This window comes from Somniosus microcephalus, chromosome 4 (genome assembly GCF_052327205.1).
Source record: "Somniosus microcephalus isolate GS21.2 chromosome 4, FLI_Smic_1.0, whole genome shotgun sequence".
Classification (NCBI taxonomy): Eukaryota; Metazoa; Chordata; class Chondrichthyes; order Squaliformes; family Somniosidae; genus Somniosus; species Somniosus microcephalus.
The window spans coordinates 256544798-256564958 of record NC_140990.1 but is presented as its reverse complement, the minus strand read 5'-3'; the positions used below and the strand labels follow the sequence as shown (position 1 = coordinate 256564958).

Below are 20161 nucleotides of genomic sequence, written 5' to 3'. Positions count from 1 at the left end.
AGGTCTTCTCTGATCATTGGAATGGGATCATGCAAGTTAACGCTGATGCATTCATATTGTGCCAGTCCACCATGCCATTAATATCTGAAACAGAAGGGAGACTGGATAGATAGCTCCTCGGGAACCAAGAATACCCTTGGCTGCTGAGAAACCCATGATTAGCTGCAGAACAACAATGCAATGAGACTCGTGCCTCATTCTGGTGGCATATACCATCAGCATGCTCAAACAGATTCTGTTGGTTGGAGGATCGGTGGAAATCCTGTTCCATAGCTCAACCAAGGTCTCTAAGATAATACTTGAATGCTTCATGTTGCACAACTTTACCATTTAGTGAGGAGGTATGGTGCAGTTGTAGGACCATGAGCCTAAGGTACAGCCATTGGCCGAGGTGGGAGACTGGTGTGCCAGTCAATAATGGACAGGATACTTAACTAATTGCCCAAGCCACTGGGGTGCATCCAAGGCACCCACCCTCTGATGAGGCCACAAATTGCACTTCCGCCCGCCCATTCTTACCGGTGAAGCCCAGGCCTCATTTACATTCTACCAGCAAGCTGTGGCTGTCCATGGATAGCTGGCACCCATGCTGAGCTTACCGACAATAAGGGGGGAAGAAGACAATCCGGGGAGGGTCCTTGGACGGGTTGGCAGCAGGCCAGAATTCTTTTATGGGCCCAGGAAGAGCACTCCACCAAAAAACAAATTAGACATGTCCTTGGCCGTTTTTGAGTGGCCTCTAGCAGTCCCTTAAAGGACCACTGGTTAGGCTGCTCACTGCCTGGTACAAATGGGCACAACATGTTTGATGCACATTGCGCCCATTTGTGCCTCAAAATTGCAATCGGGGTTCTATAGATATCATAGGACCACGATTTTAAGTATCCTTCCATTTGAAACAAGAGGGCACTCCAGCCGCCCATCTGATGACCTTACCCATTATGTCGGTGGGAGCGGCAGTGTAAAGTGGGTGGTAAGTGACCCAGTGCCAATTTTAGACCACTGCCACCCCATTTACACCAGGCAATAGAGTTATAATCGGCCCTATTGTCTCGATTTTTCCCTCCATTCTGTCTCTACATATAGGGCTTGTTGACAACACCAGCCACAACCAGGTCCATGGAAAATCAGCCCTAAACTGCTTAAAAATCAGAGATATAGGGGGTGATTTTCACTCAGAAGTCGGGAAGGAGGCGGGACTACAACTTTCGGGGTTGTAATCCCGCCTCCATCGAGATGCGGCCAATCCACGTGATTTTAACTTGATTGACCTTGTTGAGCCCGCCCAGCGGGCTCAGCAGGCCAATTAAGGGCCACCCGGCAACAGGTGACGTCACAGACTGAAATTTCATCTGTCAAGACGTTTTGACAGATGAAATATCAGTGTTTCACAGCTGTTTGAAGCTGTCAAACACTGACAGTCTTACTTCTAACCTGAGTCCTTCTACACAGACTCAGTTAGAAATCTCTCCAGCACAGAAAGCTGCAGGCTGTCACTTTTGACAGTTTGTAGCTGTTCTGTTTTCTGTGCCGGTTAGTTGATGGACTCCCGAAACCTAGGGGAAGGAAGGCTAAAAAGGTAAGTACAGGTAATTTAAACTTCTTTACACACTGTAGACACACCAAACACACTTACCTTTGCACTCATGCACCCATCACTCACCTGAACACCGACATCTCAACCCCTCCAAGTCCTTCAACCCGACGGCCCGACTCCTCTAACTTGGCGTGGTTCGGAGCCGTCGGGAATCCCACACTTCAAGCTTTAAAATAGGGATTAGGCTAAAAACTGCCTGTTAACTACCTGTTAACAGGCAGTTAATTGGCACTAATCCCTTCCCGCCTTGGGTAGGCGGGTCCCAGTGCGGGGTGGGTACCCGCCTCCTTTGAAACTGGCATGGAGGCGGGTTTGGGGCGGGATGGTGTCGGGACCCCCGAATTTGGGACATTAACCCCCCGCACACCTCCAATCCCGACTCCACTGGTCAGTTAAAATCGAGGCCATAAGCTCACTATGTTTAGATTTTTGAGATTATTTTAAAAACTAAAGCCTCTGTTGTCTAGAACGCGTTCCTAAAATTTTCAATAATAATTAGATGAACTGCAGAACTGCACATTATTTCTACATGTCACGTGATATTCTGTGAAGTTTTTTTTGTTTGTAGAGCAGAAGTCAAGAGAGAAGAGTGAGACAGTGAGCATGCATAGGAGTTTCCCATGAGGAGAAATACCTCAGAGGAGAGTCTCTGGGGGGAATTTTAACCTAAGAAAGGGTGGGTTTGGAGCGTGGGGCAGTTATATTGTTAAAAATCGAGGTTTTACACACCTCGTAAAACACGGCAGTTACAGTAAGGCGAGGACTGCTGTATCCAGGAGGTAAGTGCACTTACACCTAACTTCTGGATCCAGGGTCACTGCCGAGCATAAATACCCCCCCATCCGATCGGAGACTCCGCCCCGCCCCCCCCAGCACGGGGCCTACGATCGTCTTCCCGCCCCACCACCGATGATTCTCAGGCCAGCCCCGATCCTCCGGTGGCCAGCCGCAATCTGCTCTTCCCTCCCCCCACACCGATGATCCTGTGGCCGTCCTCGATCTTCCTCCGCCCCCCCGCCCGATCCAACGGAGGCTCCGATCTTCCTTGTCCTCTCCCCCCAGTCCTCTGGAGGTCAGTGCTGGCCTCCACCCTATATCTCACTCCCTCCTCTGTGCGGCCTAGAGCCGCAGGCCTACTCGCCAGGATCCTGCCAGACTCTCCATCTGGCTGGCTGCGGGTGGGAAACAGAGGCTTCAGGTGCAAATCAGGCCCTGCCGTTAAAGTCGGTAGAGCCTGCGGGAAACCCGTTTTCCCAGGTTTCCCGCCTGCATCAGAGCCCCCAACCTGCCTTCCCCATGAAAAACCAGCCCTCTGTGACTGCATTATCACATGGCTTGGTGGCTAGCTTGAGAGCAGCAATACTAGAGGCCTGGGAATAGGACTTCTTTTCAGCTACTTCTGGAAATGAGTAGGATCCCAGTGTAGGGGCCATCAAGACAGGAGTAATGTAACGTTTAAAGACGACAAGAAGAATGAAACCAAAAACACATATATTTCACTCAACCCAATAAAGAAAAAATTATATTAAATATATTTTTCAAAAGCAATAAAAGTTCTAAATTTAAAAATGTACAGGAAGGTATTGGTGGGGGGGAGGCGGTTGGGGGCAGTTTAGCGGTCGGGAAACCTGGAAGAACGGGTTTCCCTCCGGTCCTGCCGAAATTAACTTTTTGATTACCATTTTTGGAATCTGCTTCCTGTGCGCAGCCAGCCAGATTGAGAGGCTGGCCGGTAGGCTGTCGAGCAGGTAGGCCTGTGGCACCAGACCGCAACTGGGGACAGATCGGGGGTCGGGTGGAACTTCAATGCAAGGCCCGGAGGGATTGGGGAAGGAGAGGAAATTTTTGGGGGGTTCGGAGATGTCGGGAGTCGGGGGGGACATCGATGGGGGGCTCGGAGAGATTGGGGGAGGATGAGACATTGATGAGTGGTCCCGGAGAGACCGGGGGGGAGGAGGGGACATCAATGGGAGGCTCGAAGATGTCGGGAGTTGCGGGGGGGGACATCGATGGGGAGCCCGGATGGATTGGGGGAGGATGAGACATCGATGGGGGGTCCTGGAGAGACCAGGGGGAGGAGGGGATAAGATTGCAGGGGGCCTGGAGAGATCGGGGGTGGGGAAAATATTGTGGGGGGCCCCGTGGAGGAGATCGTAGTGGGGCCATGGAGGTGGGAGGAGATTGCGGGCCGGGGAGGACATTGGGAGGGCATCGGATCACTGGGGGGGGCGGGGGGTCCGATTGCTGGGGAGGTTAACAAGGTATCTTTGAGGGCAGGGGGGAAACACTTCTGCTCCTCCTAACCCACAAGCAGTGCTGGAAAGGCATTTTTCCAGCCAGCAGTCCTCGCCTCTTTTCAGTTGCCAGGTTTCCCAAGGCCGGGGAAACCCAGCCAGCTGGTATTAAAGCTGGAACAGAGAAAACAAATCTTCGACACGCAGCCTCATTAAAATATTGAAATGCTCCCCGCCCTCACCCTTGCTCCGCCTTCATTAACACTGGCAGTGGGCAGGTTTGAGGTGGGCTGGCTTTGGGTTTGACATATTTAATATTTTAACATCCCACCCAATCCAAATATTTATTGGGGTTAAAATTACCCCCCAAGTCTACAGTCAGACGCTTGGTGAGAATAACATTTTTTCTCAAAGCAGACATTAAATGCCTGATTTTCACCCTGAATGGTGTTGATGAGGGGTTAAACTTAGTGGGGATGGAGGGCTTCGCACCGCGTTCCTGATGGATTCCGGTACCCCGTCTTAACTTGCTTGAATTCAGGCGCGGAAAAGCTGCCTACCCCAGAGGAGCGGGGGCTTAATTTAAATGGCCTGCGGGCTTGCCGGCCAATTAAGACGAAGCCGGTCAAATGACGTAATTTGATGATGCGTCATCTGCCGGTTTTCTTAAAGGGACCACGCACAATTTTTTTTTGACAGCTGATTTCTCAGTGTTTGACAGCATTGAGGTGCTGCAAACACTGACAATCACTGTACAAAGGCGAGCTCTTGCCCCCAGGCTCTCCAGTGACTCCCTCCTTAGGCTAGAACAAATGGCAGCTTCAGCTGAGGTTACAGAAGCAATCTGTCACTGGTGAGCGAGGTTCTCCCAATGAGGTGGGACCAGACATACAATTCAAAACTTATTATCTGCAGAAAAGTGTAAATGCATTAAAAATGAATTTCCCAACATTTCTTACCTCTGAAACTCACTAGTGCACCATTGGATCCTTCACATCACTTCTGCAGGTGTCATCAATGCAGAAACATTACAGCAGACTCACAACACGCCACACTTACCTGGCGTGGTGTCCAGATGTCAGGAAGCCTGAAGCAGAATTGTCAAAATTGAAAAAGAGCCTGTTAACTGCCTGTTAACAACCTTTAACAGGCAGTTATTGGCTATAATCCTCTTCCCACCGCTAGGTGTCGGGTCCATGCGCAAATCGGGGACCCGACACTTGGGAAAATTGATTGGAGGCGGGTTGACAGTGGGTTTCTGGCCTGCTGTCAATCTTTGCGATTTTGCCAGAAGTCCTGCCTCCAAACCAGCCCCCTGAGCGCCGGCAAAAGTCCGGCCATAGTATCATACAGCACAGAAGGAGGCCATTCAGCCCATCATGACTATGCAGGCTCTTTGAAAGAGCTATCCAATTAGTCGCACTCCCCTGCTCTTTCCCTACCGTTCTGAAAATGTTTCCTTTCCCTTTTGAAAGTTACTATTGGACCAACTTCCACCACCCTTTCAGGCAGTGCATTTCAGATCATAACAACTCGCCGTGTAAAATAAAATCCTCCTCATCTCCCCTTTGGTTCTTTTCACTGCGTGACTTTTTTTCAGCCGAAAAATATAATTATTACTGTAATGACTGTTTCCAATTTTGTTTTAGTATTTATCAAGCGTCGATATTTGGTGCAAAACCTGTGCTGAGGGAGGACTTCCATCTGAAATGCAAGATTTGGAGATTGCCATTCACCACCATCAAACGCTGTATGAACAGATCACACAGGCATATGCAGAGGTAAAGAGGCGATCCACACGCTTGAGGAAAGTGCACACAGTCATCAGACTTCTTTCTTTGCCCTGTCATTCTTCTCATTGTAATTTGCTTTCTTTTTATTTTATTGTATCCTCTTTTTTTAAGTTTCTCAGTTTCTTTGATTTTCAGAGCAATTCTCAATCAGTTACTCTCTAACCTTTTCCCTTGACAATTCTGACCTGACATCTGAGAATCCTGCATGATAATTCAATCAATATCCAATATAAAATAACTACTCAAGTCATCTGAAATGTTTGCAATTTTTGTGCTACATAATTCATAAGGATCCCATTTTTATGGTCCTGTTGCACTTGCAAATTTGTATCCGAATCATTGGTAATATTTGTCACCTTGTTTTATTGGTGGAAAGGCATTCCAAGGCTGTGAGACAGCATCAGGCAGCCATTTTGAGCATGACAGTTTGAGTCAGGCAGAGGTAATGGTCGTAGCTAACATAGACTCAGTTGAAAGTGGCATACCTGGGAAACAAATATTTGGCAGTGCAAAAGGGAGAAACATTGAAGGAACCTGGTAGAATTTAATTGAATCATGAATGATTATTATTAGTGCCAGGACCATTTCCTTAGTTTGGTGTCTCACATTTAAGAACATAAGAAATAGGAGCAGGAGTAGGCCATTTGGCTCTTCAAGCCCGCTCCGCCATTCAATAAGATCATGGCTGATCTTCTACCTCAACCCTACCCTTTCCTGCATTATCCCCATATTCCTTGATTCCCTTAATACTCAAAAATCTATCAATTTCTGTGTTGAATATACTCAACGACTGAGCCTCCACAGCCCTCTGGGATTGAGAATTCAAAAGAATCACCACCTTCTGAGTGAAGAAATTTCTCCTCATCGCAGTCCTAAATGGCCAACCCCTTATTCTGAGACTGTGACCCCTGGTTCTAGACTCCCCAGCCAGGGGAAACATCCTCCCTGCATCTACCCTGTCAAGCCCTGTAAAAACTTTGTATGTTTCAATGAGATCACCTCTCATTCTTCTAAACTCTAGAGAATATAGGCCTAGTCTACTCAATCTCTCCTCATAGGACAATCCCCCCATCCCAGGAACTAGTGTGGTGAATCTTCATTGCACTCCCTCTATGGCAAATATATCCTTCCTTAGGTAAGGAGACAAAAACTGTACACAATACTCCAGGTGTGGTCTCAGAGACTCCAGGATGGTGTGTTGCCTCCCTGGTGCAAGGGTCAAGGACGTCTCAGAGCGGCTGCAGAACATTTTGGAAGGGGAGGGTGAACAGCCAGTTGTCGTGGTGCATATAGGTACCAACGATATAGGTAAAAACCGGGATGAGGTCCTAAAAGCTGAATATAGGGAGTTAGGAGGGAAATTAAAAAATAGGATCTCAAAGGTAGTAATCTCAGGATTGCTACCAGTGCCACATGCTAGTCAGAGTAGAAATAGAAGGATATTTCAGATGAATACGTAGCTAGAGGAATGGTGCAAGGGGGAGGGATTCAAATTCCTGGGACATTGGAACTGGTTCTGGAGGAAGTGGGACTAGTACAAAACGGACGGTTTGCACCTGGGCAGGGCCGGGACCGATGTCCTAGGGGGAGTGTTTGCTAGTGCTCTTGGGGAGGGTTTAAACTAAAATGGCAGGGGGTTGGAAACCTGAGCAGGGAGACAGAGGAAAGGGAAACAAGGATAAAAACAGAAGACAGGAAGGAGAAAAACAAAAGTGGCAGACAGAGAAATCAAGGGTTTAAATCAAACATGGCCACAGTAAATAATAATTCTAAAAGATCTAAGAGCGTTAAAAAAACAAGCCTGAAGGCTTTGTGTCTTAATGTGAGGAGCATTCGTAATAAGGTGGATGAATTAGCTGCGCAAATAGAGGTAAACGAATATGAAATGATTGGGATTACGGAAACATGGCTCCAGGGTGGCCAAGGCTGGGAACTCAACATCCAGGGGTATTCAATATTCAGGAAAGATAGGCAAAAAGGAAAAGGATGTGGGGTAGCATTGCTGGTTAAAGAGGGGATTAACACAATTGTAAGGAAGGATATCAGCTCTGATGATGTGGAATCTGTATGGGTAGAACTGAGAAATACCAAGGGGCAGAAAACGTTAGTGGGAGTGGTATATAGACCTCCAAACAGGAATTCCTGGAGTGTATACGGGATGGTTTCCTGGACCAATATGTCGAGGAACCAACTAGAGATCAGGCCATCTTAGACTGGGTATTATGCAATGAGAAAGGATTAATTAGCAATCTTGTTGTGCGAGGCCCCTTGGGTCGGAGCGATCATAATATGATAGAATTCTTCATTAAGATGGAGAGTGAAGTACTTGACTCAGAGACTAGGGTCCTGAATTTAAATAAAGGAAACTACAGTGGTATGAGGCGCGAGTTGGGTAGGATTAATTGGGGAATGTCACTCAAAGGGTTGACGGTGGATAGGCAATGGCAAACATTCAAAGATCGCATGGATGAACTACAGAATTTGTTCATCCCTGCTTGGCATAAAAATAAAACAAAAAAGGTGACTCAACCGTGGCTAACAAGGGAAATTAGAGATAGCATAAGATCCAAGGAGAGGACATATAAATTGGCCAAAAAAAGCAGTAAACCTGAGGATTGGAGCAGTTTAGGAATCAACAAAGGAGGACAAAGGGATTAATTAAGAGGGGGGAAATAGAGTATGAGAGTAAGCTTGCAGGGAACATAAAAACTGACTGTAAAAGCTTTTATAGATATGTGAAGAGAAAAAGACTGGTGAAGTCAAGCGTAGGTCCCTTGCAGTCAGAATCAGGGGAATTTATAATGGGGAACAAAGAAATGGCAGACCAATTAAATACATATTTTGGTTCTGTCTTCACAAAGGAGGACACAAATAAACCCCCAGAGATGTCGGGGAACATAGGGTCTAATGAAAGGGAGGAACTGATAGAAATCAGTATTTGTAGGGAAATGGTGTTAGAGAAATTGACGGGATTGAAGGCCGATAAATCCCCAGGGCCTGATAATCTACATCCTAGGGTACTTAAGGAAGTGGCCCTAGAAATAGTAGATGCATTGCTGGTCATCTTCCAAAATTCGATAGACTCTGGAACAGTACCCATGGATTGGCGGGTAGCTAATGTTACCCCACTGTTCAAAAAAGGTGGTAGAGAGAAAACGCCTGACATCGGTAGTGGGGAAAATGCTAGAGTCCATTATAAAAGATGTAATAGCAGAGCACTTGGAAAACTGTGACTGGATCGGACAAAGTCAACATGGATTTACAAAAAGTAAGTCGTGCTTGACTAATCTACTGGAATTTTTTCAGGATGTAACTGGTAAAATAGATAAGGGAGAACCAGTGGATGTGGTGTATTTGGACTTTCAAAAGGCTTTCGATAAGGTCCCGCATAAGAGATTAGTGTGTAAAATTAAGGCACATGGGATTGGGGGCAAGGTATTGACTTGGATAGAGAACTGGTTGGCAGACAGAAAGCAAAGAGTTGGAATAAACGGCTCTTTTTCTGAGTGGCAGGCAGTGACTAGTAGGGTACTGCAGGGATCGGTCCTTGGACCCCAGCTATTCACAATATATATTAATGATCTAGACGAGGGAACTAGATGTAATATCTCCACGTTTGCAGACGACACAAAGCTGGATGGGTGTGTGTGCTGTGAGGAGGATGCTGAGAAACTCCAGTATGATTTGGACAGGTTGGGTGATTGGGCAGAAGCATGGCAGATGCAATATAACGTGGATAAATGCGAGGTTATCCACTTTGGTGTCAAAAACAAGAAGGCAGATTATTATCTGAATGGCAATAGATTGGGAGAAGGGGAAGTACAACGAGACCTGGGCATCCTTGTGCACCAGTCGCTGAAGGTAAGCATGCAGGTGCAGCAGGTGGTTAAGAAGGTTGTTGGCTTTCGTAGCGAGAGGGTTTGAGTACAGGAACAAGGATGTCTTGCTGCAGTTGTACAGGGCCTTGGTGAGACCACATCTTGAGTATTGTGTGCAGTTTTGGTCGCCTTATCTGTGGAAGGATGTTCTTGCCATGGAAGGAGTGCAGCGAAGGTTCACCAGGCTGATACCTGGGATGGCAGGAATGACGTATGAGGAGAGATTGGGTCGATTGGGCTTGTACTCGCTGGAGTTTAGAAGAATGAGAGGGGATCTCATTGAAACCTATAAAATTCTAACAGGACTAGACAGACTAGATGCAGGAAGGATGTTCCCGATGGCCGGGGAGTCCAGACCAAGCGGTCACAGTCGAAGGATAAGGGGTAAGCCATTTAGGATAGAGATGAGGAGGAATTTCTTCACCCAGAGAGTGGTGAACCTGTGGAATTCTCTACCACAGAAGGCAGTAGAGGCCAATTCATTAAATATATTCAAGGAGTTGGATATATTTCTTAAGGCTAAAGGGATCAAGGGATATGGGGAGAAAGCAGGGACAGGATACTGAATTTGAATGATCAGCCATGATCGCATTGAATGGCCGAGCAGGCTCGAGGGGCCGAATGGCCTACTCCTGCTCCTATCTTCTATATTTCTATGTTTCTATATAACTGCAGTAAGATGTCTTTACTCTTATACTCACATCCTCTTGTAATTTGATACAACTCAGATGTTTCCATTTATTACAGGTGAGTCAGGATGGCAAAGCTCTTCTAGATGTACTGCAACGACCTTTAAGTCCGGGGAATTCTGACTCACTCACTGCAACTGCAAACTACTCCAATGCAGTTCATCGAGTCTTAGACATTGTACATGAAGTGTTGCATCACCAGCGAAGGCTTGAAAGTATCTGGCAACATCGCAAAGTCCGACTGCATCAACGACTTCAGCTGTGTGTTTTCCAGCAAGATGTTCAACAGGTAAAGATTTGAATTATCAGATCGTTGAAGAGTAAAACACCTTTTGCTTCACCAGTAGATGATCTCTTAAACTCTGTGCTTAGAAAGATTTATTATTCTATGATATATAACATCAACAACTTGCATTTATATAGTGCCTTTAACATAGTAAAACACCCCAAGGCACTTCACAGGAAAGTCATCAGATAAAGTTTGACACCAAACCACATAGGAGATATTAGAAAAGGTGACCAAAAGCTTGGTCAAATAGGTAGGTTTGAAGGAGCATCTTAAAGGAGGAGATAAAGATAGAAAGGTGGTAATTCCAGAGCTTAGGACCTAGACAGCTGAAGGCACGGCTGCCAGTGGTGGAGCGATGAAAATCAGGATGCGCAAGAGGCTAAAATTGGAGGAGTGCAGAGATCTTGGTGGGTTGTAGGGCTGGAGGAGGTTACAGAGATAGGGAGGAGTGAGGCCATAGAGGGATACAAGAGGCATAGTCAAAGTATGGCATAAAACCAAATGTCAAAGGGTATGATGATTATTTCATGTTTAGTAAATGATGTATAATGACAGCTGGGTTGTTTTTGTGAATTGTTGTTTTAATTTTATGGCATATAGTAAGGTGAGTGAAGAAATATCATTGCAATTACATCTTGGAGATTTTAGTGGTGGAATGTGATTGAAGGGAAGATCGAAACTGGGGAGAAAGGTTTTTTGCAGTATGATTGATGAATAACAAAAGCAGAACATAACCAATTAAAAAGAAGAAAAGTGCTCAAAGAAAAAAACTCTTGTTGAGTTTGCAGCAAGGTTTCTGTTCATATTACATTTAGATCTTCTTGTAAAATAATTGCTTCCAGTTCCCCCAATTTATTTACCACACTCTGCATATTTTAACTTTTTTTGTTTTTCTCAACATGATTCCTTTTCCCATGATTTTTTTTGTCTTTAAGTTACCTGCTACTTTTGCTGCAATCTTATCCCATTTGTTTTTATTCCTCTACTCCATATCCCCCTTGCTAAAATTGATTCCTGCATGAATATTATCCTTATATATTTCTCTCTTCACTATTAGATTCTTCTGGTTGGTTTTATTTTCCCAGCCCCACTTCCAGTGGAAATATCTTGTCTCTTCCATATTTAATCATTTTGCCAATACTCTTTGTTCCGTTGTAGCTCATCCTTGCAGAGTAGCTTCCATCTGTCCCAGGACTAGTGCCAATGCCTAACAAAGTAGAATCCCACTTCCTGACACTGCACATTTAGCCTAGCTAATCTTCCTGTCTTTCCTTATTTTAGTACATGGTTGGGGAAGTAATTCTAAGAACACCACCTGTGAAGCCCTGCACCTAAACTTGTTTTCGAGTCTGCTAAATTCATTTTTCAGTACTTCAGGCCTTTCTTTACCGACATCATTGGCACCCACATGGACCGCAGTAACTGGCTGCTCTCTCTCCCTTTGCAAAATCTTTTTAAGTCTACACATATGTCCCTTATCCTGGCAACTGGGAGGCAACAGTGTCCAGGACTGTCAACCTTTCAAACTATTGAGTCCCCTATCACTAGCTGTTTTGCTAATCTCCATGCCCATCCCTTGACCAGCTTTTGTTTGTTGGTGCCATTGATATTTATTTGATGGCTCTGCCCAGAGTCCTTATTTTCCCCACGGGAGACTACAGCTTTAAATCTGTTTGAGAGCGTAAGCTGATCAGGGCACTCCTGTTCTGATCTTTCCTTCCTGCCTTTCCTGTCCCTCGGATGGTCATCCATCTTTTCTACACCACTGCCTGCTCCCCATCTCTCAGCAGTGTTACTACCGTCTGAAGCTCCCACTCCAGAAACTTCTGTTTTTGCTGTGTTTCTACAGGGCGAATGTGTGCACTCCGTGTCATGCAGAGAGAGAGATACTTTTTTGGATTTGTTTGGAGACGCTTAAGTTATTTGGTTTTCATGGGTATCAGACAGCGAACTGACAAAAGAGAATTAGGCTGATTTTCCTGGCCCCATCCCCATCCATGTCTCAGAGTTGGACAGGAGCAGTGCACCTAGGGTACGCTATTCCTGTCCAGGCACAGGAGCGCTACTATTTCCTATCATGGGCCATTAACATGGCTGAAGGATACCCTGGCACAGGGCTAATCCCTGGCTGGGCATTGCACCTGGAAAAATGCATATAATTTAAGCGCAGCTGCAGGCCGATGATATAGGGGCCTTTTAGTTGATGATGGAGATTGAAAGCCGCAAGTTACTTTGTTGCCTGCGAAGCACTTTGGGACATCCTAAAGTCATGAAAGGTGCTATATAAAAGCAATTTCTTTCTTTCTCACATTTATTTAAAAATAAATATTTTGTTTTAAAGTCGTATATTTTTGTGGTTCAGAACAAAACTAATAAAGCTTTCATATTGTTTGGAAACCCTGTGATTCATCAGACAACTAGCATTTTGTAATTGCTACATCCAGTGCATATAACTGACTGGAATAATCCGATGGGGGTTCTCTGCTGGGAGATAGGTGTTAAACCCCCAGGAAAAAAAACATAAATTACTAAAAACAAGTATTTCCCTGCTGATTTCCTGCTGAAAGTTGCAACAGGAGAATCAGACAGAAATTCAGGGCCAGTGTCTGAGGAATGCAATAAAAAAACAGGAAATGCTGGAAATACTCAGCGGGTCAGGTAGCATCTGTGGAGAGAGAAACAGAGTTAACGTTTCAGGTCGATGACCTTTCATGCTTGCTTGAAAGATTAGTGTTTTGCTTTAGCCTCTGTCAACAGTTAATTGACAAATCAGGCATGATTTCAGAAGTTGAATTTCAGTAGCCATGTTACCATTTGAGAGCAGAAATGAGAAATTGATTGCCAGAAAACTGAAGGTAATATTAGCTCATTTCATAAGTTATGCAAGACAAAGCATTTCAATGATAAGTTTATCGTCTCAGATTCTGATTGGTTTATGTTATTAAAACCTTTGTAATAAAAGAAATGAATGAAGCATTTTATAGAAGCTGGGGACATTTGCTTTCAGAATTCTTATTAATCCAACCAATATCTTGAATTGAGTATTTTATGGATTTTGTCCTCTGACTGACCATTTTGGATACTATCTTCTTAAGAAATTCCAATTAAAAATAACATTTAATTTTATGGAGAACTTGAGGATTGCCTGCGCTGTGGTTAATCCAGCAAATTAATGGTACTGGTTAATGCTGTAATGAAAGCAGTAATTACATAATTATACAGCATGGGTAGCCTGTGAGAGTCCAAAGGCTTATTGTCACTGTACCACAACTAGGATGAGTTTTAACTGCTTAGTAGTCATGCTAAATAATGCCAGTGAATATAGGTTTTGAATTATTGTACTACTAGGCCCAAAAATTCCAAGGGGCTGGGGTGGTAAAGCCATGTAATTTGAGTACGTTTGAGCAGAATTTAGGATAGGACCTAATATACTGGGTCCAGCCCCTTTTTTCACCCATCAGAAATTGCAATTGAAGTGGGAATGGGCGTCCAAACATCATGGAGCACAAGGGATACCTTTATGTCCCTGGTGTCCAGAGTTGCTAAATGCCTCAGGGGATGGGGAGCCCACAGAAAGGAGAGCTCCAAAGACAGCACCAGTGATTCTGGTGTTCGCCAGAGTTCAGCAGCATAGCCAGGCATACACAGGCCGCGATTTTTCTTACCTCGGCTGGTGATGTCGGTGGCGGGTTCTAACCCCGCTGCTGGCTCCAGCCCGCTCTGTGAAATGATTTTCCGTTGATAGGGCTTGTTAAGTGACATCATTTGATGACATCATTTGATGACATGTCATCAGCCGGTTTCCTTAAAGGGGCCATGGCCAACTTTTTTTTTTACTTTGTGCTGTCAATGTTCTACAGCATTGAGGTGCTGCAAACACTCACAATGACTGCACAGAGGTGCAAGGCTGCACCCAGGCTCTCCCATGACTCCCTCCATATGCTTATGGAGGGAGTCAGAACACGCAGGAAGGTTCTCTTCCCTTCCGATGGGCAGAAGAGCCCTCCCCAGGAGACCAAGACAGCCTGGTTGCACATTGCATAGGAGAGCACAAGCAGGGATGTGGTCAGGAGGACCTGGGTGCAGTGGCAGAAAAATTTCAATGGTCTCATTAGATCACGAAACGTTAGTACAACACCACACTCACCTTTACCCTGCTGTGCCTCTCATCACATCCCCATCACTCTGCCTTCCCTACCCTACTCCTGTACATCCTTACTCACACCAACTTACCTTGCACCTCCACTCATCCCTCTCTATCTACATTATCACATCCCCATCTCACTAGCCACCCCTCACACTCACCCTCATCCTCATGCAATCATACCAACTAACAACACACAAGGGTAGGCACTTGGGTGTTTTATGCAATGTTCATGTAAAGTTTCTGTTAATGTGGTGTCAAACGTTGAAACCTTTATTTTCAACACTTTGCGTTCTTGGACAGATTTGTGTGCACCTTTGGAAGTGGCTTAGTGAGTTGCAGTAAATGGTGAGACCTAACGGTAACCCCTGCAATGGTGGTGAGTGTGAAAGGAATGGCTTGGACATTGTAGGAATGCTTTATGGTGTTGGTGTGGGGTGGTGTCAACCTGGCGCATCATGTGGCAGCCAGGGTGTACAGCATCAAGTGAAGTAAATCTGGCCATGGTGAGGCTATCCCCGGCAGCAATGTGCTCGGGGGCTGATGCCCTCTGTCCTGTGCAGCATCAGATGATTGCAGAGAAGATTGGTTTGTTGATGGTGCTGCTGGTGTGCCTGGTGCTGCTCGTGTTGGGGCTGATCATGCTCGGATTCTGAGGACCAAGGTGAGACAGTATAAACGGCACCCATGTTGATGGAATAGATGGCAGATGAAGTACAGATGATAGTAGCATTCTGTCAATGGTGAGAGAGTTCTTCCAAAGAGGTCATACTGGATAGAGAGTGGAAAGTGGAAAACCTGCAGAATCTGTGCTGGAAGTGGACTGAGAAAAAGCTTGTGGCTGGGGAAAGTGAAGAGATGTCAGGTGGGAGTATTTACTGTAGATTTGAAACTTTCAAGGAATCAGCTGGAGCAATGGCCACTGAACTCCCACCTCAGGTTGACAGCTGTAGTCCCTGAACAGTGTGGTTCCTGTGGCCATGAAGTTAAAGTGAAAAGGTAAGTTAAAAAAGCCTGTTAATGATCTGTCAACAAGGCAATAATGAGCTTAATTGGGTCCCCCGCCGCTGTCTGTCGGGTCTGCTCAGCGCTGACAGACCCGACATTGGGAAAGGCGCATGGCGGCAGGTTGACAGCGGGGTCCTGACCCGCTGTCAAAAAAAAACTTTCCCACCTGACCCACCACCGATCCCGCCCACTGACATCCCAGAAAATTTCTGCTCACAGTGTAAGCAAATGTCTACATTTCTATCTGTTGGAGTGGCAAATCAGCCCGGGTTGGTAAGTACTGCTGCTTCATTCCAGAACCTATCTATGCTCCTGACTTGAAAGATTTGATGCTGTGACACTAACTATTAAGTATCTTGCAGTGAAACCCATCAGGGCATACTACTGAAAATAGGGTATTAGTTCTGTTTCCCAACCTTTTGTGTCCGTTCACCCCAGAGTAAATTGGGGCTCTGGATCCCCGTGCTTTGATGAAAGTGGAGTTTAGTATTGCTCAGTAAAAAAAAGGGGGTGAATTGCTAACATTAGATGCTGGAGTTCTGTCAGCAAGGCATCAGTCAATACAGGTTTCTTTCAGTAAGTCATGGTTACTTAAGCATATACGGTAAAGTCCTACTTGTTCTCTGGAGGGGATGCTTTGACCAGGAGTCTTCAGGATCTACTAAACAGCAGGTGAATGACCTTGTGCTGTTATCATTCCCCTGGAATTGCTATGGAAAGTTACTCAAAAATCATTAATATTCTCTAGAGTGCACGTGTTAGATAGGGCTCTAAATGTAAAGGTTTGTTTTTCATTTACCAACCCAAATACTGCCTCACTGATTTTTTTATTAAATCCAAAGATTAGTAATTCTCTACAGGAGATCCATAATCCAATTTTTGTCGACAGGGAATCCAGCTAGCCAGACAAAACAGAGTACACAAAGTGTAGTTCGAAGGCTCCATCAGGACCAAATTGTCACATTCCAGGCATACTGTGTAAACTTCCCATATCACCATATGGACTAACTGAGGAATGCAGTGAGGATGTTATTTAATTAGCCAGCCTGCTGTTAAAGAGCGCCTGTGATGTAAGATAAAATGCTGACAGAACAGCTTGGACAAAATAATAGAAACAGCAACAAAGTGTAATATCTTTTCCCTTTAATATGTGCATATGCTTGTCCCCATGAGCTTTGCTGATTCTAAGATTTGAACAAGGCTTTGGTGAACACAGATTTTCTACACTCGTTAAATCATCTTCCTTTTTAATTTATATGGTATAAAATAATTACTTTGTTACAATCGTTAAATCATTACAAAGTACTCACGCTCAGTAACTTTTTTTAAATTTTCACTTTGACTGTTATACAGGTTAATATAGCCACCATGGACACTGATGTGAATTTTTATGAACTACTGAATTTGGGACAGCACTATTTAATGTAACGCCAATAGGAGAGTAATTTCAATTTAATTTCTAGAACAATTTGGTAAAGTGTACAGTCTGACACTACGGGCAGGATTTTAACTCAGGTGCGGGATGGTGTCGTGTTATCCGCATTTCGTGTTATCTACCCGAATCTAAATGACTGTGGGAGATTGATGCAATTTTAACTTAATTGTCCAATTGATTTCCAACGTGTGGGAACCCTTGGTAAATGGGTTTTTCATGACTGAAAGTCGCCTCCGATGACATCATCATTGCTGCTGCATTTAAGATCAACAGCAAGCCTTGCTTCTTCTGCAGGCTTCCAAGCTTTCTCCATTTGGTGTAAGAGGGACCTGCAGGAAAGATGACAAGCGGGAGGCCCAGATCAGCGCCTCCTTTCGACGAGGTGGCCCTGGTGGATGGGACTAGGGCCAACAGGGAGGTGCTCTTCCCTTCCTCCGGGAGGAAGAGGCCTCCCAAGCAGACTAAGGCAGTGTGGATGCAGGTGGCTGAGGAGATCAACTCCTTGGGAGTCACACGGCGAACCTGGATTCAGTGCCGGAAAAGATTTCATGACCTTCAGTGCACTGGAAAAGTGAGTATGAATTTCCCATCACCCTCAATCTGACCCCCATTGCCTTTCCTCACCAGCACTCAGCTTTAGCAATCTCTTCCTCCACACCCCACTTGACACTGGCATCCATGCACCCTTACCCATTCCCTCTCTCTCTATGCTCACATTCACATAACTATTCGACTATGCAGCCCTCACACTCCCTATCACTCTGATGCTATGAAAACAACTGACAACACGCAGGGAGGGCCCTTGGTCTTGCAACCTCACTCCATCTTTGTCTCCTTCTAAGTATCTATGCTATGCAATCTCTACACTCACTCCTTCATTCTCACTCAACCTCCACTTGTCTCCCTCATTGCAGGAAAAGGGAGCTCACAACAAAAGAGAGCGAGCGAGGACAGGAGGAGGGACAGCCTCAATAGTCCACCTGACCCCCTGGGAGGAGGCAGCACTCGAAATAGTGGGACTGGAGGATGATGCGCATGTGGGGGACGGACAGACGGGTGCACCACAGCAAGCTGGTGACAGAAAAGTTTCCCATCTCTCTCTTTGACATTGCATGAGTCGCTGATAATGATTGTGAAGCTCTAACAGATGGACTTATGAGCATCTGCAAAAAGCAATGTGCATGTAGCCTTGGCATCACATCTCTGACTCTCTCCTTTACTCCCCCACAGGACCATCACAAGCATCCGTCCCCCCTAGCCAGGAAGAAGAGGCTGAGCAGCCAGACTCCTCAGAGGAAGCTGCAACCTCTGAGGGCGCAGCGTCACCAGAAATCTGCGCACACAGCATCAGCGCAGACACTCACACCTCGGTGGGATCTTCGGGACATAGAGTACTGTTGTCACCTCACAGTTCACAAGTGAGCATCAGCAGATTGTGGAGACAGGGACAGCAATGGAGAGTCCTAGTCGGAGGGCGCAGGACTCTCCCACCTCGGCTCAGCAGCATGTCAACCCTCTGCCTCTGGGTCCATCCATGAGATCAGCGGTGATGGAACTCCAGGCACAGATGCAGGAGTCTCTGGCAGGTTTTGTCTCTAGGGTTGCTGCGAGTGTGGAGCGAATGGAGGAGTCCATAGCGAACATGACCTGTGGAGTCATTGGCGCCTGAACGCATCACCACGGAAAGGATGGCAACTTCCGTGGAAAGGATGGCTACCATAGAGGAGAGGATGGCTACAGTAGAGGAAAGGATGGCTACGGCCATGGAGGAGCTTAGTTGCCAGGGTATGGAAAACATGGTCATTTTTCAGAATAGAATGACATCTCTTGAGGAGCGATGGGCATCTATTGTACAGAGAAACCAGACCTTCATGGAAGTCCTTCTGAGTAGGACTGCCATTGCAGATATGGGTCCCCATGGCCCCCCTGATGTGCAGCAAGGTGCTATCCAGCCACTTGCAGGTGCTGAGGGGGACCTGACCCATGAGAGGGAGGTTGGTGGCAGACCTCAAGGAAGTGGGGGCTCCTCTCCAAGCGCTCACACTTCCATGCCACTGCAGAGCCCTCGGTCAAAGCCCCACCGGAGTCCACACCCAAGTGAGATAGATATCTCAACCCCTGCACAGCCGCAGGAGCAGCAGACTGTCGACGAGTCCTCACAGGCTCGCCACCCCAGAGGACGCCCGCCAAAGGTGTCGACAGGAGCAGCAGCAAAGTGAGCAAGGGGCCTCCACATCTGCTGAAGCCACAGGGGAGGCACCACTTAGGAGCAAACGTAAGAGGAAAATTCTGCACAAATAGTCACAAGGGTAGTCATTTGGGTGCAATTTTGTGTTTACTGTAAAAATGCCATCACTTCGTTGTTGTACATAAAATTTCTGATGGCAAATGTTGCAGTTGTATCGTCTGTCATTTCGCTATTGGGACTTCCACATTGAGGGCTTAGGCATACTTGCAACTGTCGGTATGGTGGTCAGAGTGATAGGAATCCTCTGGTTCTTGGCCATTGTCAATGCTCTGGTAAGAAGCTGCGAGGCAAAAGTGTTTGATTGACTAGGCTAAGCAAATCTGGCCAGGATGAGTGCGTTCCTTGCATCCCGGGCAGCAATGTTCTCACATAATGCTACCGCTGGTTGATGGCCATCTGCAGGATGTTCGTTTTTGCACTCCTCCTCCTCCTCCTCCTCATCTGAGGAGGATATGTGAGGAGCCACTTGGTCCTCAGGAATCTGCAAGCTACGAAGATGTGCCATGTTGTGAAGTGCACAGCAAACCGCGACGATTCTGGAGACCCTGGCTGCTGAGTACTGCAGGGCTCCACCTGATCTATCCAGGCATCTGAAGCGCATCTTCAGCAAACCGATGGTTTGCTCGATTATGGCTCTGGTGGACATGTGGCTGGAGTTGTAGCTCTCCTCAGCTTCGTTGGGTGGTCTCCTCAATGGCGTCATTAGCCACGTCCTCAGGGAATAACCCTTGTCTCCAAGTAGGCATCCGTTAAGTTGGTCTGGCGGACTGAATAGTGGAGGCACACTAGACTGGCGCAGTATGAAGGAGTCATGGCAACTGCCAGGGTACTTGGCACAAACATGCA

The 20161-nt window shown here is 46.1% G+C and overlaps 1 protein-coding gene across 7 annotated transcripts in view; it reads left to right on the top strand.

The window, feature by feature from the left end:
* The window catches only part of kalrna (kalirin RhoGEF kinase a), a 1017450-nt gene that overhangs the window by 460440 nt on the left and 536849 nt on the right, over positions 1-20161 (top strand). For all 7 annotated transcript variants that reach the window (XM_085986273.1, XM_085986275.1, XM_085986274.1 and 4 more), the window contains exons 8-9: positions 5481-5612; positions 10250-10480. In XM_085986273.1, coding sequence (XP_085842399.1) covers positions 5481-5612; positions 10250-10480 — 363 coding nt within the window. The remainder of the gene's footprint in view (positions 1-5480; positions 5613-10249; positions 10481-20161) is intronic.